At 39.6% G+C, this 26814-nt stretch overlaps 1 protein-coding gene across 1 annotated transcript in view; it reads left to right on the forward strand.

Moving 5' to 3' along the window:
- The window catches only part of DENND5B (DENN domain containing 5B), a 161863-nt gene that overhangs the window by 83337 nt on the left and 51712 nt on the right, over positions 1–26814 (forward strand). The window contains exons 4-6 of the mRNA XM_023752310.1: positions 5364–6030; positions 19229–19416; positions 23794–24330. Coding sequence (XP_023608078.1) covers positions 5364–6030; positions 19229–19416; positions 23794–24330 — 1392 coding nt within the window. The remainder of the gene's footprint in view (positions 1–5363; positions 6031–19228; positions 19417–23793; positions 24331–26814) is intronic.

Here is a 26814-nt window from a genome sequence, read left to right on the forward strand (position 1 = left end):
ATATATACTTTACAGACTCAGCAAAAATTTGAAATGGATAACCCTTAGTTACATTAATAGGTTTGACATTCAAATGAAAGTAAGCACTCATTTTAACCCAAGTTTAAGCTTGTGTCTCACAGTAAACTCATAAGAATGGGATTCTAATCCAGTCATTACTGGGGTAGCCCACTTGTTTTCTTAACATCACAGCAAGACTATCACACTGGCATCTCAAACTCAGCACATCCAAACTGAATTCACAATCTTCCCACCAACCTTGATCAGTCCAACCATCTCCCTAGTTACTTAAGTCAGAAATCTAGTATCATCCTTGAAAGCTCTCACTTTTCACCCTCCCTCCTAGGCAGTCAGTTATGTATCTACCTCTCTCTATTTCTACACACCCACCATAGTCCGAACCTCCAAGCTCTCTTACCTGGACTCCTGCTCCTGTCCTTTCCGTTCCTCACACTGTAGCTTCCACCTAAGCTGTTGGTTCTCTCAAAGGCTCTTCACATAGTAAATTCTTATTGACCCCTCAGATTTCAACTTAAATGTGATTTCCTCAGAAAAGCCATTTTAGACAACCGTCCACCACCTTCCCAACATTCAGTCAGGTTCCCTTAGGTTCTCTTAGCACCTTGTACCTTTTGTAGCACTTATCCCAATCGCAGTTAATTATTATGTAGTTAGTTGTCAACTTTATGTCTCCTCCTATAACTCCGCATCTCACCACTAGGCCAGGAACACTTTCATTCATTGCTGTGTCCCCCGCTTTGCACATAGTAGGGATTCACATCACTGAGTAAATGAAGGAAAGTTTACTTGTTTACAATACTTCCCTTCCCCATCCTTGTCTATTCAGATGTCATCTCTAGTGCAAAACCATCCCTTAAGCCGTAGTTAGGTGCTCTCTCTTCTCTATTTCTATAAATCTTGAACATACTCCATAGCAGCACTGATCACATCATTTTGTAACCGTTGGTTTACACTATGCCTGTTTTTCCTGTTAGATTGTGAGCTCCCTGAGGTAGGGATTATTTTCATACTTGTCTTTCAGTTATTAAGGTCTAATGCAATACATGTTATAAAATAATATTAAAGGAAGAAAGGAGGAAAAGGAGGAAAGTGGGAAGGAAAGCAAACTGACCAACTCTTTCAGAGTTTTCTGAGTAATTTCTCTTTTATTTGGGTAATAAGAGAGAGGGCATAGGAATCATAGAAGGATAGAAAAGAAAAAACGGAATTACTAAAATTCTAGCCAAACTTCCTGAAGAGTCCAGAGGGACAATAAGGACATTTGGTCAATCAAACCAGGAGATGTACACAACATTGTGAGCCCATTTTTGCTAAATTAATTTTGATGTCCAGTGGCAATCTGGGCAACAGTGACAACTCTGAATTTTTAGTTGTTTTATTGTGAGAGAGTGGTATGGGGCAGGGGGTATTGTTAGTATATATCAATATTAGGGAGTAACAAGAGATTGTTGGATGCCATAGTGAGTATCTTGATTTCTATCTCAGATTTTCTGAAACATAAACCTGATGTCCTGGCTGGGTAGTTCAGTTGATTGGAGCATCCTCCCAATGCATTAAGGTTGTAGGTTCCATCCCGGTCAGGACACGTATAGGAATCAGCCAATGAAATGCATAAATAAGTGGAATAATGACTTATTCAATCTCTCTCTCTCTCTCTCTCTCTCTCTCTCTCTCTCATATCAATAAATAAGTTAAAAATTTCAATAAAGAAACCTGACAATTCATATAATAATTCTTACTTAAAAAATATTTTGTTTATTGATTTCAGAGAGGAAGGGAGAGGGAGAGAGAGATAGAAACATCAATGATGAGAGAGAGTCATTGATCAGCTATCCCCCGCCTCCCCCCCCCCCCCCCTTTCCCACTGGGGATCGAGCCCACAACCCAGGCATGTGCCCTGACTGGGAATGGAACCATGACCTCCTGGTTCATAGGTCGACACTCAACCACTGACCCACGCCGGCCGGGCAACAATTCTTACATTTAAAAATGAAAAAGCAATAGCATTTTCCAGTTCATGGTTCTCAGATTGGAAATATAATTCTTACTTTTTTTTTATTTGTAGGAAGAGAATTTAAGAATTCTTAACATCTGTTATATGTAGCATAGAAAGCCATTCTTTACTTTGAGCACAACTTCTGGCAAGCTTTCTCTATAAATGTTTGACTGTGTGCTCAAGAAAGCTACAAACCCTTAAGGGAATATTTGGCAGTTGTTCAAGAACAGTTCAAGCTGTAATTTTGTGGTTTATGGTGTCAGGAAAGCCTATTGATTAAATTAAATCTTTACGTTGACTTTAGAGGTCACTGTGTTTCTCTATGGCCTACTTGAGGTAAAAAGAGAACTACAGACTGAATCAGGAGATGAAGTCGGTCTGGTCCTGTTCTCCCCAGCTATTGTCTTTGTTTGTTTTCTTGTTCATTCATTAATTTATTCGTTCAACAAATGTGCCATGCATTATGCTAAACAAGCTTGAGTTTAGCCTGGGGCTAGAGTGTTTCAAATCATTCTTCCTACAATCTTTAAAAAAAAATATATATATATATATATATATATATATATATGTATAATTTTTTTTCAATTTTTTTTTATTGATTTCAGAGAGAGGGAGAGAGAGATGGTCATGCAGAAGCAGCCGTAGAGAGTGCTGGACTGGATGAGTGTGATGGTGTTCCAGTAACATTTTACTTACAGGCCAAAAGGCCGTAGTTTGTTGATTTAAAACAGGATTATTATTTTGCTTATAAATCAACAGTTTAGATAGGGTTTGGCAGGGTTGCCCCTCTCAAAGTCTTACCCATTCCTTTATCTTGTCAACAGCTGCTTTCACACTACAGTGGTAGAGTCATTGTAACAAAGTCCATGTGGCCTGAAGACCCTAAAATATTCATCTGAATCTTTACAAAAAACGTCGGTGGGTCCTTGATGTCAGCACTCTCAACGGCCCACCCAGACTTGCTGGGAGAGTGGCAAGGTTCTGGAAGAGCATGTGGAACTAGAAAAAATTGAGAGCCGTTTTTAGAAATACAATCTGCTACAGGGACAAACCATGTGGATACCTAGGGGAAGATGATTGCAGCCAGAGGGAATAGCAGATTTTGGCAAAAGCAGGCTGGGTGTGTCACAGAACAGCAATCTGGCTAGTGTTGCTGGAGCAGAGTAGGTGAGCTAGAGAGCAGTGGGAGATGAATGCAGAGAAGTTGCTGGGGCCAAGTCATGTGGGGCAGGATTTCAGCTTTTAGCGAGATGAGAGGCCATTGGAGGGTTTTGAGAAGTGTGACAAAATGTAACATTTTTAAGGATCACTTTAGCTACATATGGGGACTAGATTATGGGGGACAAAGGCAAAAGCAGGAGACTGGTTAGCAGAATGTTAAATAGTCATCAGGCAAGAGAAGATGTGACTTGGAGTAGTAAGAGTGAAGCTAGAACGAGCTAGTTCATTTCTGAATATATTTTTGAAGGTAGCATTAGTGGTCTTTGTTGATGGACTGGATAATGGTGTGACCGAGAAAGAGAGAAGTCAGAGATGACCCCAAGGTTCTGAGGCGTTCTTGCCGCCTCCTTGGGACCCCTTTGAAAACCGCTGCCTTTCCGTGCAGGAAGGTTGATGAGCCAAGAGGCACATCTAATTCTGTCCCCCTCCTGCTACAAACCTTCAGAGGCTTCTGTTGCCCTCCCCAGACTTCTAACGTGACTCACCAAAGCCCTTCATGGCCCAGCTCCTAATTATTTCTCCTGCGTCCTCTCTCCCCTCCCCTCACCTTGCATCCTGTTCCCCACCCACAATGACTTTCAGTTCCTCAGACCCTCGTCTTCTGTCTTCTGAGCTTTTGCACCTCTTGTCCTTTCTGCCTCCTTATCTCACTAACACCTGTACTTATGCTTAGGTTTCCGCCTGAATTTTCTTCTCCTCCCCCTCCCCCTTCCCCTCCCCCCCTTCTTCTTCTTCTTTCTTCTTCCTCTACCCCTTTTCTCATTTATGTCCTTCTGCTGTTGTTTTTTTCATAACAGCCTGTGTTGACCCTGTTATAGTACTTTTCATACTTTATTGTTTATGGTTTTTTTAATCATCTGTCATCCTTACTGGACTAGAAGCTCCAAAGGAACAGTGACTGACTTGTGTCTGTCTCTCTCACCATCCTGTCACCATCTAGGGCCTAGCTCAGCCGTGGGCAAACTACGGCCCGAGGGCCGGATCCGGCCCGTTTGAAATGAATAAAACTAAAAAAAATCTTTTGTTCCGGCCCTCCGGTCCAGTTTAAGAACCCATTGTGGTCCTCGAGTCAAAAAGTTTATCGAGGGCCCCTAGCTCATAAAGGCAGTTAGCAAGTGTTTGTTGACAGTTTGACCAAAGTACAGGTAACTTTTCAGGCAAATTGTGTTTCCTTGGTAATGTGGGGATGGATTTTGGGGAAACTTCTCACTTTTACCCACATCAGTGATCAAGCCTGAAAAAAGGAAAGAAAAATATAATGTAATCATGTATGATAAAATTATTTCTATGCAGAAAGCATATTGAAATATAAAAGTAAAAAGGAATATATAAAAATTAATGATTCTATTTGGGTAGTTGAATTATAAGTTCTGTTTTTCTTAGTGTATTTCAAATTTTCTGTAATTTATTTCATTTTTTTTACTTAAAATATTTTTAGAAGAATTTTTAAAGACTCAATTCTAATTTCTTGTGCATTTTAAGTATCTTAAATATAACATCTTTAACTCCTCAGGTAATTTATTCCCAAATTTGACTGAATCCTGGGTAGTTCCCAAGACCCAGAGCACAATCTCTACTGGAAATAATCTGAAATGTCTGGTTTCTCCCTTTCAGTTCATTCCACTTTCAAAGTGTATTTTTCAAGGATGAAGTGTCATATTGTTCAAAATAGGTAAAATAACTTATTATTCCATATTTATCAAGTGAGCCTTCATCTATTTCCTTATTTCTTTGAAACGTTATCATCACTACTCTAAAAATAGTACTTAAATATTAAATATCTGTAAAGTGCCCTTGAGTATTTTGTCTTCGAGTCACAGATGTAGCAAATGTTCTAGATAAAGAAACTGGCTCAGAGAAGTTACATCAGTGGTTCTCAACTCTGGCTGCACTAATGTTGTAGTGCACCCCGTAACAAAGAAACAGAATTTCTGGAGATGAGGCCCAAAAATCAGGATTTTAAAAAGATTCCCAGGTGATTCTAATGTTCAGCCAAGGTTGAGAACCACTGAGTTACATGACTTGCTGAAGGTCACAAGCTGGGATAGAGGTTCGAGAACATTGTTTTTTCTGGTTTGAAGTTATTCACGCACTGCATTCTGATGCTTCCCCTCTTCCTCCACAGTTGTGCATGCCGAAAGGGCTGTCTTTCAGAACACAGACTGACAGCAGAGACCCTCAGTTCCACTCATTTATAATCACCCGGGAAGATGGTTCTCGCACCTACGGTTTTGTTCTCACTTTTTATGAAGAAGTTACAAGTAAGCAGATCTGCACAGCTATGCAGACGCTCTACCAGATGCACAACGCCGAGCATTACAGCAGCGTCTACGCCTCCTCCTCCTGCAGCATGGACTCGCTGGCCAGCAGCATTGACGAGGGGGATACAACTTCCCTTTTGAAACTCCAGCGATACAACTCCTATGACATCAGCAGAGACACCCTGTATGTTTCCAAAAGCATATGTTTGATCACACCACTGCCTTTCATGCAGGCCTGCAAGAAATTCCTCCTCCAGCTTTACAGAGCAGTTACCTCGCAGCAGCCACCACCCTTGCCGCTGGAGAGCTACATCCATAATATTCTCTATGAGGTACCCCTCCCACCGCCAGGGAGATCGCTGAAATTTTATGGTGTTTATGAACCCGTCATATGCCAGAGGCCTGGGCCCAATGAACTCCCCCTCTCCGATTACCCTCTGCGAGAGGCCTTCGAGCTCCTGGGGTTGGAGAACCTGGTGCAGCTGTTCACCTGCGTTCTTCTAGAGATGCAGATCCTTCTCTACTCACAAGGTAGGTCTTGCCTAGACTCCGAGTCTCCAGGAAACAAGTACTCATGCTCCCAATTGCTGTGTTTCCATGGGGTGTATTGTTAGAACCGAATAACTCATGGTCAGAAGTCTTTTCTGTTTTGTGTAAAAGGAACAGGTGTCGGTGGAACCAGAGGCCGAGACATTCCATCTCTTTAGGGTGGCAGTGGCTGTAGAGAATAGCAGGAAAGAATACAAAAGCAGTAACTTGGCTGACTTGAGTCTATTTTTTCATGGGAAATCCCCCCTCTCCCCCTCTGTCCTGATAATACATAATTATCCTAAAAGAAACATTTCTTTCCATAATGAAAGTCAGAGAGTCCTGTTACTACCAGGAACATGTAGACTTCTCATTTTTTACAGATTAGTAAAGGCTCACGTCACAACTCAGCTGACATTAGAAAGGGAGAAATGAAATTGTTAGGACTCTGCAGCTCCCGAAGGCAGCGGTTTTCAGCCTTTTCACCTCATGGCACATAAAATATTTATTAAAATTGTGTGGCACAACAAAAAAAATTTTTTTTTGCCGATCTGACAAAAAAATAGGTATAATTTTGATTCATTCACACAGGACAGCTATTGTATTGGCTGTTGTTATTGTCGTTTTTTATTTGACAGTCTAAGGCAGCAGTTCTCAACCTGTGGGTCGCGACCCCTTTGGCGGTTGAACAACCCTTTCACAGGAGTCGCCTAAGACCATCCTGCATATCAGATATTTACATTACGATTCATAACAGTAGCAACATTACAGTTATGAAGTAGCAACGAAAATAATTTTATGGTTGGGTCACAACATGAGGAACTGTATTTAAAGGGCCAGAAGGTTGAGAACCACTAGTAAGGGAAAAGAGGTCATTGCTCCTGACCAAATAGTCAGGTATTGCATATGTTAAATACACTCTCGGCACCCGGGTTGAGGATGGCTGTCCTAAGGCAGTCAGCTTTGGGTCTTTGCCTGTGGGTGATTCCATGTGGTGAGAGAAGGGGTACGGCTGTGAAACTCTGTACTTTCCTGGGTCTAACAATTCCACCAGACTTATGTGGGGGCTTTTTGTTTTGTTCTTAATCCCAGAACGAAGTTACTGGTACCTTGGTGATGTTTTTCATTCAGAGTTCTCCCAACACATACTTAAGAAACTAACACAATGTGGGTTTCATTTTCTTTTACCAGTTTGAATAGGAATTTGCAGAGGAAATGGAGATGCTGTGTCTTAATGGAGAATGAATTGAAGGAGAGCATAAAATGGGACCTGTGCACTGATGAGCCCTCTGAGGAATGTGGCCCCGATATTTGGGCTTGCGTTTTGCTAACTTGTGTTCAGGCAGAACTGAAGTGCAGCCTCCTGCCTGCTGCTGTCAGGCTCATTTTGCCACGTTCCGGTTTTTCTTTTCTATTTCAGATGATAAGTGAGAGGCTGAGCCAAGTAGGCTATATTTGTCCTTCCCCATCTTGTGTGTCTGTTGACACTATTTGTGTGTTGACAGCCTTCCACGGGGTTGTATTTTCTTCAGTTTATCCTACGTAATGTTCTTTGATAATGTGTCCCAGCGTCTCAATGCTTGTTGTCAGGAAGCTCTTCTCTAATAGCCAATCCGCGTTCTTCCCTTTCCTCGCGCTCTCGCTTTCTTAGTGCTCGCCATAACCTAGGATCACCCCTTTGTGTCTGAAAGATTTAACCTAAAGTGATTCTCCCTTCCTTTCTGTTTCTTCCTTTCTTGCGTTATTCCCTGAAGGGAGTAAGGATTAGAGAGTTGCTGGAGGGGCAGGGCTTGGAGCTTAATATGCTCCAGTGAAGAAACGCATTAGAAAAGAGAATTTTAGGTATTAGATATTCAGGTCATTTTCAAAGTCATATAGTTCAGTGTCCTAATGTTCTGGTTAGAAAAAATATTGGTTTTTGAAGTCATAACAACCCTGGGTTCAAGTCTCTGCTCTATCACTTACTGTAACCATGAACAAGTTACATAATCTTCCTGAGTGTTAAGTTTATTTTTATGGGGGGTGACTATTTGTTTTTTTCTTCTCTTCACTGATTTATTGTGAAAGCTAAATAAGAAAACCTGTACAAAATAGTTTGAGCATAATTGGCTCACTCTATGATAGTCAATGCTGTTGTCATTATTAGTTTTATTAGTCCTACATAATCCTTTCTAAATTATGCATAGCTTAAATTGTGAGAGTCTAATATATTACTGCATTTAAAGTACCTGGTATAACTTTGTTAAATAGTTAAGGCCTTTATTTCAGGGTTGAGAACCTAATAAATGTTCTCTTATACTGAATGTCATGTTTTTTTCTTTAAAATATATTTTTGTTGATTTCAGAGAGGAAGGAAGAGGGAGAGAGAGAGATAGAAACACCAGTGATGAGAATCATTGATTGGCTGTCTCTTGCACGCCCCCCACTGGGGATTGAACCCGAAACCCAGGCATTTACCCTAACTGGGAATCAAACCCCATGACCTCTTGGTTCATAGGTCAATGCTCAATCACTGAGCCACACCGGCAGGGCTGTCATGCTTTTTTTTTTTAAAGAAAAAAACCTTCCGTTATCACACTTCCTGTTTTAAGTAGCGCTGTATCTCTCATTGCTCGTGGTCTGTCCTGAGTGCTCTTCTTTCTGCTCTGATTACCTTATCCCATCTGATTTATGGAGTCTGTTGAAAAGTTATAGTTGATTAATGTCCACCTATTTATTTCAGTTTCAAATGAAGAAGGATTACTTATGAGCATGTTTTTGTACTCAAATGAATATCTTTTGGTAACTTGATCTTATGTTTAGAACAAGAGTGACTCTTCAGATTGTAGAAATATACATATATATATTTTTAAGAGTGTCATACAAAAAAAGTCTCATACAATAATTTTATAATCATTCGCTGCAATCACTGTTAGGAATTGTACTATAAAGATGCCTTGTTCGTTTTGGTTTTATTCTCTGCCTTTAATCCTCTCAACAATGAATTAGTACTGTTATCCATCTTTTATCAAGGAGGAGGCTCAGGGATCCAAGCTGTTACATAATGTGGTGCAGCTAGAAATGGGACTCGGACCAGTCTTTCTGCAGGGCACTTAACCACCGTGTTCACTGTGTTGGGCACTGCACCTAACCTTGCCTTCTCTGTCTCAATAAATTATTTTTAAATTATAAACACATTCTGCAGGTCTATAGTGTAGATAGCATGCTAAGTAATTACAGAGTATAAAATGAAAGCTCTGTGTAAATGCACATTTTAATATTGACAATGTCTCTCCCATTAGAGAAAGACATTTCATTTAAACGAATGAAATAAAAGAGTCATTATGTTGATTTGTGCTCTGGTGCCCTCCTTCATTCTTCCTGACTGTGTTAGGGGGGTTTTAATAACATCTGATACTTCATTTCTTCTTCGCGGATAAAGCTGTGCCATGAAATTTTAAAACATTGCAGGTGCTGAAAAATTACCATGAAACTGCAAAGGGAATCAAAGTAGATGTATTTCAGTGATGAAATTGTCTTTCCAGACTGATTTGAAATTCTGGTCATAGCCCATTTAAACAGATTCAGACTGTTATTAGAGAGCGTGTGCATCACAGTCACTTTGCTGTGGTAACTAGCTGGAGATTTTAGGTGGAGAATGCACGCACCCAGGAGGTTAAAGCTCTTTTCTGGGACCCCAGATCAGAAGAGAGCACTTTCTTCTGAAACCTGGAAGTACCTGGAGCAAGACAGGGAAGATTGGAGTATGGTTCTCTTTTCAAAGGAACAGTGAGGGAATAAAAGGTAGGGGAATCTGAACACCAGGGTCTAACTTTTGATACCAATAATTAAAGTCTCAGGAACATCTTTGGGCCTTGCTTACCTCCTTTGACTCTTCACAATGGAAATAAGCAGTTACCCACAGCCCGTACTGCACTGCCTGCCTGGGTGCCTGCACAGCCCTCTTCTCCGCTCCCCTCCCTCCTGTAAGTTGGGCATGAATTTAACCTTGTCAGGAAGTAGAAGCTACTTGAGGTTTTCTAGAAAAAGGGGAGAGTTTTCTAATCACAAGTTGCTGACCATGCTGAACTGAACACCATAGCTTATTGGTTATGGAGTTTATAAATCATAAAAGCACAATTGATACATTTTTAAAAATAGGTTTGTTTGTTTTTTAATATATATTTTTATTGATTTCAGAGCAGAAGGGGGAGGGAGAGATGGCAACATCAATGATGAGAATCATTGATCGGCTGCCTTCTGCACGCCCCCTACTAGGGACAGAGCCCGCAACCTGGGCATGTACCCTTGAGTGGAATCAAACCCAGGACCCTTCAGCCCCCAGGCATGTGCCCTTGACCGGAATTGAGTCCCGGACCCTTCAGTCTGCAAGTTGACGCTCTACTGACTGAGCTAAACCAACTAGGGCAAAAATAAGTTTTTATTGGTTTTTAGAGAGAGAAGAAGGGAGAGGGAGAGAGAGAAACATTGATGTGAAAGAGAAACATCGACCGGTTGCCTCCTGCATGCACCTGGACCGGTGATCGAACCCACAACCTGGATATGTGCCCTGACCAGGAATTGAACTGGCGACCTTCTTGTGCATAGGATGTTGTTCAACCAACTGAGCCACACTGGCCAGGGCACAATTGATATTTTGATGGCAGAAAGTGGGTTCCTATGATCTGTATCTTAAAAGCAGCAGAGTATGATCAGCTTTGGCCAATATTTTTATACTATTAGCTTTATTTTGTGATGATAAAGGGATCTTAATATTAAGACATTTTTAAATAATTTTTTGTACATATTCAAGAAACTAATCCTTTGTCAATTTATGTGTAACACATTATATTTTTTTCCAATTTGTGGCTCTTAATTTTCCTGTAGGGGCCGTTTCATGAATTAAGATGCTCTTAATATTTATGAGTTCCAATTTATCGATTTTTTTGAGCTCATGACTTAACTTTGCTTTATTTAAGAAGTACTCTAGGCCCTAACCGGTTTGGCTCAGTGGATAGAGCATCAGCCTGTAGACTCAAGGGTCCCAGGTTCGATTCCGGTCAAGGGCATGTACCTTGGTTGTGGGCACAACCCCAGTAGGGAGTGTGCAGGAGGCAGCTGATCGATGTTTCTAACTCTCTATCCCTCTCCCTTCCTCTCTGTAAAAAAAATCAATAAAATATATTTTTTAAAAAAAGTACTCTAATTCTGAGATCATAAAAATAGTCTGTTTTTTTAAAAAATGTTTTAAAGTTACACTTAATATTTAAGGCCTTAATCTCTGTATAAGAAGTTGATTTTTGTTTATGTAGTGAGGAAGAGATCAATTTTAATACTTTAGAAATATCCATAACTAGTTATGGGAGAGCAGACATTCTTCCTCCCTCCGATCTTCCATCAGACGTGGAAGTTCCTGTACGTGAGAGCGTATTTCTAGCCTTTCTGTTTATTCTGCTAGTCTTTCTGTCTCAGTGCTAAATTACCATAGCTTTACAGTAAGTCTTGGCATCTGATAGGACAGTTCTCTTCACCACCATCTTTTTATTGAATGCATTGAATTCAGTTTTGGGACAACTAACATTTACAATATTGAGTCTCCCCTTCCATGAAAATGTTATATGCCTCCATTTATAAAGATCTTCTTTAAAGTCTGTCAGTAAAGTTTTATAAAATAAAGTAGATTATAATGTGCAAATAATGACAGCTTTGTTGCTTCTATTCCAATCTTTGTCACATTTATTTCTTTTTCTTGCCTTACAACACTAACTAGGCCCTCCGTACAGTATAGAATGGAATTGATAGCAGCAGACATTTTTGTCTTTTTCCTGATTTTAAAAATGATGCTTCTAATGTTTCACTATGAAGTGTAACATTTGCTGTAATGTTTTTAGTAAATAACCTCATAACAGGTTAAAGAAATTCCTTGTATTTCTAGTTTCTTCAAAGTTTTTAAAAATTGTGACATGTGTTATATTTTATTGAATACTCTTTGTGTATCAAGATGATCATTTTTTTCTCTTTTTAATCATTTAGTAAGGTGAAAAATCTATATTCCATCCTTACATTCCTATGATAATCTGACTTTGTCATGAGGTATTATTACCTTTTTAATATATGCTTGATTTAATTTGATAATATTTTTATTAGAATTTTTGCATCTGGTGTTTTTAATGATTGGGTTATACTTTTCATTGCTTGTACTATCTTGTCTGGTTTTTGGTATTAAGGTCATTCTGGCTTCATAGAAAGAGTTGGAAAGTGTTTATTTTTCTCTGGAAGGTAAAGTGGAGAAGAGTTTATGTAAGGTTAGAATTATTTGTCCCATGCCGAAACCGGTTTGGCTCGGTGGATAGAGCGTCGGCCTGCGGACTGAAAGGTCCCAGGTTCGATTCCGGTCAAGGGCATGTACCTGGGTTGCGGGCACATCCCCAGTAGGAGATGTGCAGGAGGCAGCTGATCGATGTTTCTCTCTCATCGATGTTTCTAACTCTCTATCTCTCTCCCTTCCTCTCTGTAAAAAATCAATAAAATATATTTAAACATCCTTTTAAAGTCCAGCTTTCCATTGCCCGTGAGTCAGTAAAAACAAAACAAAACCCCAAACATATGTGCTTTTACCATTGCTGAGTTCTTCCATCACTGCTAGGAAAACAGCGTGCACGTCAGCCCACTGAGCTGATGTGATTTTACCTTCCTTGATCACAGTGGTGGCCTTCCAACCAGGGTGTTGTTCATTCAGCTTGGAACTGTCATTCATCAACCAAGCAGCTCTCTGTTGGTCATTTGAGAGGTGTTTATAAGGCACTGTCCACGTGATGATGGAATCTAGCAGCTCGTCACTCAGTTCCAGAGTCAGTCCTGTGGGGAAGGCGGCTCCTGGTTGTAGCTCCTCGCATGCTTCTTGTAACAGGATTCCAATATAAACCATTTCCATTTTATTATGGGACTCTTCTGAGCATTGCCTTCCCTCATTGGAGTGTTTTTCTTGACATCATGGTTATTCAGGTTTCAAGATTATGTTACGTCTCTCAGTCATAGGGACAGTTTAGATTAATGTTCAATAGCAAGCTAGTAATTGCCTCTCAAATGACAAATCTTTAGTCCAACATCCCTAAAGTTGTCACCGGGAGACGCTCACAGGCTGTTGCTGTATGTCCCAGTGTGTGCTCCGCATGGGGCTACTGAACAGTTTGTACCAACACCCCAGCTTCTTTCCTGTATCTGCAGCCCAGGCAGTCTTATTTCCATTTAGCATGTCCAAATAACATTGCTCAAAGGGTGATTTACATGCCTCTGTTCTACCTCCGGGGGAAGCGTTCCCATTTAGACATAATGTCCATTCCCATAAAACATTCCCATAAACGTTGTTTAAACATTCCAGTTTTCACCTAAACTTCCACCTTAATCCTATCAACCTTAACATTTTTATATTCTATCAAAGTAATTGTAGCCTGCATTACTTCACCAGAGGATTTTGGTAGCATAGTGCATGCGGGGAGTCCCAGAAACATCTCAAAGCTCCCCGCCTCCCACTATTTTACCCACTTTATGCATTTGGCTTTTAAGTTCCCAGCAGGGGGTTGAGCTAAGAGACCCTGATCCTTTTGTCAGTCTCTATTTTGATTACTCTCTCTGATTGTTGCCCCAGGCCATGCCAGGTCTGGTTTCTCATTAGAATCTCTGCCTTCCCTATGTTTTAAATTTCTCCAAATTTAGACTAAGCTTGCTTGGGACCTTTAATGCAGGCGGATCTGTAGGGGTCCCTTTGGTCTACCCAATCTTATATATGGGGTGTCCCAAAATTCACGCAAGATTTGAATTTTGCGTGAGCATTAACAACAACAACAACAAAAATAAAAGCCTAATTTTACTTGGTTTATTGAATCAGATTCTAATATCTGTTGCCCTTTGATTTCAATCCCTTCAATTTGATAAGCATTACCAAGTACCAATTATGGCCCAGGAGCAGGGACAATGAAGACCACGGGTTTGCGTATGTGCCAGCAAAGCCGTGGAGGCCATTTACCCGATGTGCTATTCCATACATAACCCTATACTGTATACTTTATGAATCAATAAAAAATTTACAATTTTTAATTATAAACCTGTGTTTTTTATCAAAATTACTTCTTGCGTGAATTTTGGGACACCCTACAGTAGTGCTCTATTAAGACCTTTGTTTCAACCAAATCAATGTTTGTTTTATTCATCCCATTTCTTTCTTTATTTTTATTTTTTAATCCTCACCCAAGGATGTTTATTGATTTTAGAGAGAAAGGAAGGGAGAGAGAGAAACATTGATGTGAGAGAGAAACAATGATCAATTACCTCACATATATGCCCCAACCACGGATCAAACCTGCAACCTAGGTATGTGCCCTGACTGGAGTCGAAACAAGAACCGTGTGGTGTACGGGACGACGCTCCAACCAACTGAGCCACCCGGCCACAGCTCATCCAATTTCATTTTTTTTTTTTTTTCGCTAAAAGTATTACAAAGGGTATTACATAAGTGTCCTCCCCCCCCCCCCCACCCTTGACAAGCCCCTGCCTCATCCAATTTCTTAACCCTCTAAAGATTTCCACCCTGCTGGGATGAGTTTCTTGACGCTTCCCTATTTCCTCTTTGATTTGCTCCTATCAATGTTTGCTTTATTCACCTGATTTCTTTTCTTTTTTCTTTTATATATATTTTATTGATTTTCCACAGAGAAGAAGGGAGAGGGATAGAGAGCTAGAAACATCGATAAGAGAGATTGATCAGCTGCCTCCTGCATGTCCCCCACTGGGGATGTGCCCGAAACCAAGGTACATGCCCTTGACGGGAACCGAACCCAGGACCCTTCAGTCCACAGGCCGATGCTCTATCCACTGAGCCAAACCAGTTCGGCTATTCACCTGATTTCTTAATAACTGTTTAAAAATTTCCACTCTGCTGGGGATGGGTCCCTGAACTCTCTCCCCTGCCTCTTGGCATTTTCTTGTTAAATAATCTAATGTTTTTATTAGCATAGGTAAGATTCATGAGGGGAAGCTGAGACAGCAAATCTGACCTATTTTGTGGCAGTAAAGTTACACGGGTGCCGTTGCACTATTTATCATGACCCGAATAATGAGCATATTCAGTGGGTGAATATCCTAATTATCATAAAGCCAATTCCACACAGCTTACATATGAATCATATCAACTGCTTCCTCCGGGGTGTTGCACTTGGCATTTGTAGGGGGAGTTGGCAGTCCCCTTCTCAGGGTAAACACTTTGCAGTAGCTTTCATCCAGTCCACCAGGCTGGCTGTTCCCTCAGGGATCACCTGCTGTGTGTCTGGATCGTAGTGAGCCGTCTGTGACCGTCCAAGTTAGCGGTGGGTACTCCATCAACCCAAGTTTTGGAAAATTCTCAACCATTTTTCTAAACATTGCTTCCATTCCTCTTTTAAAAAGAAATTTTTCTGAAACACTAAGAAAGCATGGAAATCTGTCTTGCTCTGTCTCCCATATCTCTCAGCCTCTTTTTCTGTCTCTGTCTCTGTGCTGCATCTTGGGTGATTTCTCCATATCTGTCTCCCAGGTGATTCTCTCTTTTGCTTGGATCTAATTTGCACTTAACCCTTCCTTTGACATTTTAATCTCCGCAGCCCTATAAACAGTCTTTAGTCCTTAGTGCTTCCTTTAATTTCCTTAAACATAAAACATACATATTTTATATTCTTTCTCAGATAAGTTTCAGTATCTGATGGGTTGTGTGTCGAGGATATATTCCTCCATGAAGGCTTTCTGTTTTTTCTTTCACCGGGCACCTGAGTTCACTGGCAACACGAGTTTCCTTGAAATTAAAAATTTCAACTTAGTGTTTCTTTGGGATATGCAGGTAGCATAAGTTTGGGCTCCAAACATGCTTGAAAGCTGGCCAGGAGATAGGAGGAATTCTCAGGTAGGCTCTTTTTCTTTTCCTCCCAGAGCCAAGGCAGGGCAGACAGCTTTCCTCGGCGGTACAGGGTCTTTTGTGTATGTGTCGTATCATTTTGTTTGTTTTTCCTGTCTTGATCTCTTTTCCCTGAGGTTTTTACCCTCTTTGGGTCCTAGCTTTATGCAAGAGGATCTACTGTCTGGTGAAGGAAAAATAAATCATATACTGTATACCAGTCTCTCAGTGTCTAGTAAAAGAGGGGAAAATTGATTTTCACTTCCCATGTATAAATTTTTCATAGTCAAAGGAAGAAAATAGCCCCGGGTGCTAGTTTCCATTATTTAAGAATTTGTGTTTTCTATGACATTGAACATTTTTTTCCATCAACCGTAAATAAAGTAGCTGCCACGCTGTTAGGGGTTTGATTCAACTGCTTAAATCCTCTGCCTTTCAGCCTAAGTCCAATCAGGAGATAGATTAAACTACACAATAATTTAAACAAAGGAGTGTAGTATGAAGAATTATTAAGCTATACAAACTAGGAAAGCAACTATAAAGACTTGAAGGAAATGCTAAAGGGTACCTTAGGAATGACAAAGTTGGAAGGGGAGGCTCCACTTCCCAAGACTAAGGTTCATTCCTCGGTGAAGAAAGAGTGGTTGCAGGTCGTTAGATGGTGGAGAAGGTCAATGGGTTGCCTAGGCCTGAGCTGATCCTCAAACGTCAAGCAAGTAGAAAACCATCTCCCAGGCACCAGTGAGCTGTGGGTGGTGGACAGGCAGGCATACAGAAACTGTCAGGGCGCCACTGTGGGTGTGAGATTGCGTGTGCAGTATCCGTGTACGGAGAGTCATGTGAAGGTGACCACTGGCCCATCTCTGAGACAGCCTACTTCGGGCATGTGGCTGGGGAAGTGTACCACCAGCTGTGTACCTCACATGTCGGCACTACGGATCAACATGCAACAGGAGCAAGAACAAACACAACACTGCACTCTGAACCGAGAAGAAACCCCTTCCTCCTGCAGTGCCCTCTACTGTTGAGATGCAACATGTGCTCACTGTAGAGGAAATGCTTACAGGCCCATTGTCATAGGCCGTGTACTGAGTGAACTTGGAGCTGAAAGCCAATAAATAGGTCACTGGTACAGGCGCTGACTGCTTTAAACCCAGAGCCTTTCACTGTGTCTGACGTAGAATCAAGAAAGAAATAAAAAAGCAGTGCCTGACATCCAGGAACTGATCTAGCTCTCACAGGTAGGCCTCACTGTTACTGCAAACTGATCTGATGCTCACAGCTAAGCCATGTGCTCCTATGGAACATGAATGGTCCCATAAGAACATCCACTTTAAACAAGGCCACTGTGCAACCCACAAAATACCAAGTATCCTCCTCTCTTGCTAAATTAGTAACTGCTACTTCACTTCCTTACCAATCACAGCTTTGTCCCCCACTTCAGTCTCCCTTCCTATAGATCAGTTACTAGATGCCCAGTGATAGAATTGTCCTGACTTCTGACAGCATCCAAGTCAAAGCAAGTCTCTACTACTTCCTTAGACCCAAGCCAAAATTATCCAGCAAAGCCCAAATCCTATAATAGGTGTCTCTAAACCTCTTACTAAGACATCCCGCAGTTCTTCAGGGTGTGTTTCTTCCGCTCTGCAATGAGTAATACATAAATCCAGCTACTCAAATACAGGTGTGTTCTTGGGGTTTTTGACTAAAGAGCATTGACAGAATAAATGATTAAGTATATCTTTTTTTAAATCATTTTTTATTTTTTAATTACAGTAGACATACAATATTATATTAGTTTCAGGTGTACACCCCAGTGATTAGACATTGTATAACTTATTAAATGATCATCCCAATAAATCTTATACCCATCTAACACCATACACAGTTAATACAATATTATTGACTATATTCCCTTTATAGTCATAAACGGATACTTTATATCACCATGACCATTCTGTAACTACGAATTTGTAGTTCTTAATCCCCTCACACCTTTTACCCATCCCTACCACCCCCATCCCATCTGGCAACTGTCATTTTTCTCTCTATCTGTGAGTCTGTTTCTAGTCTGCTTGTTCATTTATTTTGTTTTTCAGGTTCAATTGTTGATAGGTACATATCTGTTGCCATTTTACTGTTCTTTTTTCTTCTTCTTAAAGAAGACCCTTTAATATTTCATATAATACTGGTTTGGTGGTGATGAACTCCTTTACCTTTTTCTTATCTGGGAAGCTCTTTATCCTTCAATTCAAAATGATAGCTTTGTTGGATAGAGTAATTTTGGTTATAGGTCCTTGCTTCTCATCACTTTGAATATTTCGTGCCACTTCCTTCTGGCCTGCATAGTTTCTGTTGAGAAATCAGGTGACAGTCTTATGGAAACTCCCTTATAGGTAACTGCTTTTCTCTTGCTCCTTTTAGGATTCTCTTTGTCTTTAACCTTGCATTTTAATAAAGCTTGTATAAAGCATCGATGACAGAGTGGTTTAAAAGGATAGTTTATTTGTAATTATGTGAGGTGATAGATATTAACTAAACTTATGATAATCATTTTGCAATATATACACACATCAAATCACCATGTACTTATAAAACTAATAGAGTGCTATATGTCAACTATATCTCAGAACTGGGGAGAAAGGATACTTTAATATTGTAGACAGTTTTTAGTTTTGATAAATTAGTTCATATAAACAAAACACAATAAAATAAAATAAAAAACCAACCTTTAATTTTCTGGTAACTTTTTACTTTGTCCCCAGATTTGATAGTTCTATAGTTGGGGGTTAAATATAGAAAGTGTGCCTATGAATGCATGTATCTGTTGATTTCTTGTACTTACAAAATGAAGTTTAACAAAAATATAATCTGTATAATTATATATACATGAAATAAAAGCCTCTGAATTTGGGGATTGTATAGATGTACATGTATACAAGAAGTGATCAATAGCTATATTCTGGTACACTTTTAATGGGAGAAGTGCCAAGAGCAGTTTACTTAGTTCTTGTTTCCTCTACATTTTAAGGGGATGTAAATTCACATACCAGTGATTTCAGAAGCAAAGAGTATGATGATGTTTCCCACCTACCCATCCTCTCTTAAAACCATTCAAATGAAACCATTTAACTCTTTAATTATGGTGGGATAGAAATTACCTATTTTCTGTCTGGTCATAAAGAAAGCTTTTATTTATTAGCACAAGAATTTTTTTTGGAAATTGGTATTTTCGAGCTCAATGCCGTGACTATGTTTTTACTTGGAATCTTCCCCTCCGTTTTTCCTTGTTCTGTGCAGATTACCAACGCCTGATGACGGTGGCGGAAGGCATCACCACACTCTTGTTCCCATTTCAGTGGCAGCATGTGTATGTGCCCATCCTCCCTGCTTCTCTGCTACATTTTCTTGATGCTCCTGTCCCTTATCTGATGGGTCTTCAGTCAAAAGAAGGAACTGACCGTTCTAAACTAGAACTTCCTCAAGAGGTAAAAGTTATCATGAATGATGAAGCATTTGCTGTTTGTTGATTTAGGTCAGGGATACTTCCCTTAGATAGTATTGCCATTGTCCAAACCCTGTCTCTGTTCTGAATCTCCCAAGTAGGTTTCGGACAGAGCTAGAGACTGCAGGTCCTGCCTCCTGGTGGTTACTGTGACAGTAGTTAATTGAACCTGGTGCAAAACAGGACGATGGCATATAAATTTGTGAAGATGGAACAATAGTAGTGTTACTTAATTGCTATATTATTCTAATGACATTTTCTTCCTTTTCCCCCATTCACATTATACATTTTGTTTCTAAAACAATGCAGGCCAATTTTAACATCCTTTGAAATCATTGTATTAATTGAGGTGAACTTGATTCTTGACCTCCATCAAATGAAAAGTAACATCTTTCAGCAAGCTAGGGATAATGGAAATATCAAATGCTTTAGTATTCGTTGTTTTCTGGCCTAAGGCTAGTTATCAACTTTTTCTAAATGTCAGCTTAGCTAGGTGGTAGAGATAAGAATTCTAACCCCTAGTTTTTAGGCCCCTTAAGGTTACTGTGCTTTCTGTGGGTTGTATTTTCAAATGTTGTTTAAAGAGAAAGTAAACAGGAACTTTTGAAAGCATTTTAAATCTGGTTTTTAGCTGTTGTTTAGGGTCCTCAGGATTACAGTGTTAAGCCTTTGAAATGAAATATCGATAAGAATGCCATGGCCTATTAAAAAACATAAAATGGTTAATTACGTTATTAGCTATTTAATTAGCACCTTTCTTAATAAATCTTTTGTGCTGTGCTTCACTTTGTTTCTTATTTCCCATAGAATGTCTCATTTTAATAAGTGAATTTAAAAATAACACACTAAGCTGCAGCCATTATACTCAGTAATGATTCCTGTAATCATCCATCGCTTACTTTATTATTATGAACATTTTCCTACCAAAATTAGCATTTTTGTTCCTGGGAAAGTAAGCATGATTCAGATCATATAAAACACACATGCAGACTGTCTTGGTCTATTTAAGCTTTATTGTATGCTTTCTGCTTTTGCCTCTTTTATACCTCTTTTTTTTTCTGTTACCTGAATGCTTTTGTTTTCTCTTTTATTAAATTAATCTCAGTATCGTGATGGCTTAAAGACGTAAATCCTTTAAATTTTCAAGGAAAAAGAAATAAATTAGCCAAATGCATTTTGTTTTAAAGTCTTAAACAGTGACATGTTTAGTTTCTTGAGTATCTGGTCTATTTGTATGTTAATCAGATGATATTTTATGAGATCCTTTGTTTATATATAAATATTATCATTCCTTTTTTTACATGAGTAATAATTGTTGAGGATTTTAAGATACTACCAGGTTCAATTCTGGTCAAGGGCACATGCCAGACACATGCCCGGTTGTGGGCTCGATCCCCAGTAGGGGGCTTGCAGGAGGCAACCAATCAATGATTCTCTCTCATCATTGATAGTTCTATCTCCCTCTCCCTTCCTCTCTGAAGCCAATCAAAATATATTAAAAAAAAATACTGCCTTGATGTAGTTGGGAAATCTTTCTGTCTCTGTGTGTATCCTCTGACTCTAAAGATAAACTTAAAAATTTTGTAAGTTTTACAGTAATATCTGATTTTCTAATTTTTATTCATTAAATCAACACTATTCAATAAATATACGTACCCATCTATTTATTCATAGAGTAGAATAATATGAAATTACTTGAATCAGCTGTGACAATAGCAGTGCTTCTGTATAGAAAGTATAAATTAGTACATGGCTTTCAGAGGAAAGTATATCACTTTGTTCTGGTATCATTGTACAATGATATGAAATAATTTACTTCACATAATTTTGGGAGGAAATAGGTATAAAAATAGCCATTTAAAAAATATGCTCACTAGTAATACTCACTACCACCACCACCTTTTTCTGAAAACTGTAAAATAAAATAATAACTAAAAATAGTAACAAGGCTTCTTAGAATAGTTGTGAAAATGTTTACGAAATGGTTATTTTAAGAACGTATGATTTCAGTTGTTAGTTGACTGATGTAACTACATAGACTTAGAATTAACCACCCACTCACTTTCCCCTGATTCCAAATGATGGGCACAGGGAGCCGTTTGTTGTATTGTTTTTTTTTCTGGGGTTGGCATGGTGGAAGGATATAGCACTAAGGAATAACTGCATAGGATGGCACCTCACTTTTTAAAAAATATATATATTTATTGATTCAGAGAGGAAGGGAGAAGGAGAGATAGAAACATTAATGATGAGAGAGAATCACCAATCAGCTCCCTCCTGCACGCCCCCTACTGGGCATGTGCCCTTGACCGGAATTGAACCCGGGACCCTACAGTCTGCAGGCCGACACTCTATCCACTGAGCCAAACCGGCTAGGGCGCTTCAATACATTTTTATAACAAAAGTTCACATTTCCCATTTCTACTTTGTGATAATCAAAGCCCCAACTTGGGCTCTTCTCTCCAGACACAGAGAGTCTCGTGGGAACACAGAGCCAGGCCAGTAGCCGTGGTGCTGGAGCACCCACCTTGCCTTTCAGCTCAGCAGTGATGACATGAGCAAAACAAGCTTTAAAATTTCCCAAAATGCATCACTTTTTCTTTTCCTAGGAGAAGGTGAGGGATAAAAAAGGATAGCAGGAAGGCATTAAATGGAAGCAGTACAAAATGTAAGCGGTGCGAGGTTGCTGGTTAACATTTAGATTAGCAAGTTAGTGGATTTTTTCTTCCATTTTAAAGATATTGAATCATCCATTTGAATTAGGGTGACCTACTTTCTCCCTGTAAGCTTTTCAATATAGCCTGCTTTCTAGAGACTAAAATACATGTAAAGATGTGGTTTTAAAGAAAGCTGTAAACAGCACTACTGTCTTCAGCAAGATGTGTGACTCAAGCTCTACTTCATTTAGAGAAAACGGTTGACATTGGAGAAGAGGAAAGGTGTAGGGAAAATCCCTTAAACCACCAGGCCCTTTGAGAATGCATATCTGAGGCAGGTGTCAGGGAGTCAGCCACCTTTTGGGGCCTCAGTTTCTTCATCTGCAGAACTAATGGGTTAGATTCAAAGGTTATACCACACTTGAAGAAGTTACTGTTGGTTCTCTGTTTTTAGGTGGGGGATATCTTGGGTTTGTATTGAGCTTGATTTGGAACTTTGCTATACTTCTTGCTCATCAATATCTAACATGAAGAGAAAAACAGAGATCCAACTGTTGGCTCTCTTTTCGCCTTTCCTCCGCATTCAGGATCAGAGGACCATGTGAATTCTCCCCTGGCTGACCTGGGAGGAGGGCGGTGAGGGGGGGTCTGGGTGGGGAGATGAGGAAACACAGATGAAGCTTCCTATTCTGTTTGTTGACTTGCACCCTATGCCCTGTGTTCAGCCCCTAATGCAGTCAGGATCAGTTTTATGTGCCTCTTCCCTCCCCAGACTAGGATTGCAGTCTTCCTTTATACTCACAACCTTGTTCATATTAAGAGGGTCTGAAGAATAAAAGTAAAATACCATTTTGGAGTCTACTATAATCAGGTACCTGAGAGATAATCAAAATTTTATGCAGTGCTTGGCTCCTTGAATTTTCCATATGTACTTGAAAAATATTTAAAAGTCTTTATTGAGAACCTAGAGTAGAAGCAAACTCATAAAAACATTTCCTCTGATTACTATCTCCTCTTTTCCTCAACTCAGAAATACCAGGATCCTGAGTCAGCTCTTAATTATCCAAAGGTTAATCATTTATTGTTCTCTAAGGACTGCTTCTGCCACCTCCCTCTGCCTCCTGTTCTTATCTAATAACTTCTGAAATGGTTTTGTTTTCCAAGAGGTTGAAGCTAATTTGGGATAAAGTAAAAATGTGTGGGTTTGCTGTGAATTTGGATTGCCAATTTTATCCCATTTTTTTCGGGGCAGGAGGGAGTACTGTAGCTGCTAAATTTTAGCAGTTGTTGTTATTTCTAAATTACAAATGGTGTTAGAGCAGTGGAATGGCATAGAAAGTTCAAGCTCATTCAGTGAGCACACCAGTGCCTTCGATTTGTAAAGTACTTACTATCAGTCTGTGCACCTTCACTCACTTGTGAATACCTAATGGATGCCGTGTATTACAGAAGCATGTCTTGATTATAATAAATTGATGAGACCCTGGAAAATTATTTGTATATATTAAATATGGTATAGAACACTCACATAAGGGGAAACTGCTGGCAACACAGATTTACTTTTAAAAAATAAAAAGTTCTTAACCTTGAGAAGGTTAACATAAAAGGCTGTGTAATTTGTGATTTTGTTTCTAATAATTGGCAAGGCTATTTTAGAACCTAAAATTCCTTTATTCTAAAACCATTTTCCCCCCTTCTTTTAGGCTAACTTGTGTTTTGTGGATATTGACAACCATTTTATCGAGTTGCCTGAAGAATTTCCACAGTTCCCCAATAAAGTGGATTTTATCCAGGAACTCTCTGAAGTTCTTCTTCAGTTTGGGATCCCTCCTGAGGGCAGCCTGCACTGCAGTGAGAGTGCCACCAAATTGAAGAATCTGGTTCTGAAAGACTTGGTCAATGACAAAAAGAATGGCAACATCTCCACGAATAGCATCAGTATGTATGAGTTACTGAAGGGCAACGAAACCATAGCCCGGCTCCAGGCTCTGGCCAAGCGGACCGGTGTGACCGTGGACAAAATGGACCTCTCTGCCTCTCTGGGTGAAAAAGAAAAGGATTCGAAGCTGCAGTGTGAAGAGGCAGAGCTAAGGGACTACCAGCTCAACGTACAGCTCCGAGAGGTGTTTGCTAACCGCTTTACCCAGATGTTTGCCGACTACGAATCGTTTGTGATTCAGAGCGCCCAGGACATGGAATCCTGGCTCACCAACCGGGAACAGATGCAGAACTTTGACAAAGTAAAAAGAGCCATAGTTTCCTTTTATGGTTCTTAGTGGGCTGTCTTACTTGATTTTGCTAACTTATTTTAAACACAGATTTTTTTATTTTCCTCCAAGAACTTTTCTTTACCAGTATTTTACACTAGATAAAACAATTTCACAGGAAAGCAAATCAAGTAGCCTATTAAGCCGGCTATTGAATTTTGTATTAAATTGCCTTTCATTTCATTTTTAAATGTTCTGTACTTGAAAATTTTTGAATTATAGAAACTCACATTTCACAGGTTTTTGAAATCTGTTAACACTATCTGATCTTGTAAGAGTTTCATTGACTCTTATTTTAGTTAGGATCAGGTGTAGTTAAATAAGACCTATTCCTTTTCTAATAAATCCTGTTTTTATATTTTGTCTCCAATATAATGAAGTTATGATTTGTCCATGTTAAAGGTAACAGTTTAGTTTCAGAGGCCTAATTTTTATCTCATTCGAGGATCAAAAGAGAGAAAGAGAAATGAATTAGGTTTTATGACTATAAGCCTAAGGTTCTGTTTCAGTTTTGGGGAAAGGAAGACAGAAAGTACCACCAGCTTTTGATTGTCCTGCTGGCGTTGAAGCGTCTTGCTAAGGTTTACTCCAGAGTATTCTGCCAGGTTTTTTTGACATATCCATCAGGCACTCCTTTCCCCCCCCCCCCCCCCCCCAAGGACAAAAGCACTTAAGGGAGGGGCATTAACTCTTTCAGGTCACCAGGGTGTAGTTCCGTCTCCTGCCTCTGTGGTAGCTGGGGCATGATATTGCTATTAGAATGAATTATGGCTTTTCGTTAAATGGTATCCTTTGTTGTGAAAGACCCTTTAAAGGGGCTAACCCATTCTAAGAGCCTAATCTACAATCTTGGAGCATCTGACAGATAAATGTTAATTTTAAAATTCTGTAAGAGTGGGTAGTATAAAAGATTATTTTCTGATTTCATCAGATATTTTTTTTCAGGTGGAGGATATAAACTATGATGAACAGCTAAGTTCTGGTGCCCTTTATGTTTGAGAAAACTTCTTAAATAATTTAAGAAGCCTTCACTTCTCCAAATGTATCTGTGCTCTTAGGTTCCTTTCTCATTAAGCTTAACCATTTTTCCACATTTTTTTCCTATTCAGCTTGGAACTACTGTGTACACTCATGGTGCTTGGGGTAATTCAAATTCTTATCTAAATCGGGCACTGGTACTTTCTTCCTCCTTAATCTTTATGTAGCTTGAAACTATAAATGGAATTCTTTTTATATAACCCCTAGAGAAATGAAAGTTTCATGTTGGATTCCAGAAGGCTTGTAATCATCTAATTTTTCACTAGGAGAATTTACAGGATGTCACATACTAGTGGTGCAAGACACGTCTTCGTGGACCTTAAATGTTGTGGTCCTTGAGGGTCTGAATATCAAAGCCAGACATTTGGCCTGTTTAGGGGGAAAGGCTTTTTGCTTTATAAAAAGTAAACTTGCTGTTTATCTGTGAAATACCTTTTAAGGTAGCGGTTCTCAACCTGTGGGTCGCGACCCCTTTGGCGGTTGAACAACCCTTTCACAGGGGTCGCCTAAGACCATCCTGCATATCAGATATTTACATTACGATTCATAACAGTAGCAACATTACAGTTATGAAGTAGCAACGAAAATAATTTTATGGTTGGGTCACAACATGAGGAACTGTATTTAAAGGGCCAGAAGGTTGAGAACCCCTGTTTTAAGGAGATGAACTGATTTCTAGAGACTACTGTGAACCCTTTTCTGGCTATTTGGATGTGTAAATATAACAACTATGGAAGCACTTAAGTAAGTGGGTTTCTGTAAGGAAGTTTTTTAAAGGCTCCCTAAGTTTCAGAATGAGAAACGTGCTAGGAAGAAGCCGATGAGTATTCAGGAGAGTAATCTTACATCAGAACTTACCCTCCCATCCTCGAATCTGTTCGAATCTGCTCTGAAGAACGATAAGTCACACGAACCCAGCAGCTGAAGTAGTCATTCATCCTCAAATATCAGCTGGTACCAAACTGCAGCTAGGATTTCTAGACACACAGAGACCTGAAGAACCACAGAAAAAAATAATGAACACTGTGAATTAAAAGCTGATTACAATGTACTGGCCATTCTGTGCAGCAGACAAACCGGTAACGAGCGTGCTGTGCACGTTTCCCGAAGGCTTGGTTTGCTTCGGATGGTTTTTTAGAGAATGCTTTTTTTAGTTGTTAAGGCCCAGACTATTCTGTCAGCACAGATCCAGGAGGAGTCTGATCTTGATTAATACTCACCCATCAGTCTCTGACAGAGTTGGGGCCTAGAAAAACATCCACTTGAAGAAGAACAAAAAGATTTCACCCATAAAGACAAACTCCGTGTTGTTTTTAGTTAAGGTTATTGTGTATATATCATTATGGTATCAGTTAATCACCTCCCTGCCTTATGACTTGGAGGTATATTGCGTAGGCTAGAAACAGCAAAAGAAATTAT

This window comes from Myotis lucifugus, unplaced genomic scaffold (assembly GCF_000147115.1).
Source record: "Myotis lucifugus unplaced genomic scaffold, Myoluc2.0 scaffold_30, whole genome shotgun sequence".
Taxonomy (NCBI): Eukaryota; Metazoa; Chordata; class Mammalia; order Chiroptera; family Vespertilionidae; genus Myotis; species Myotis lucifugus.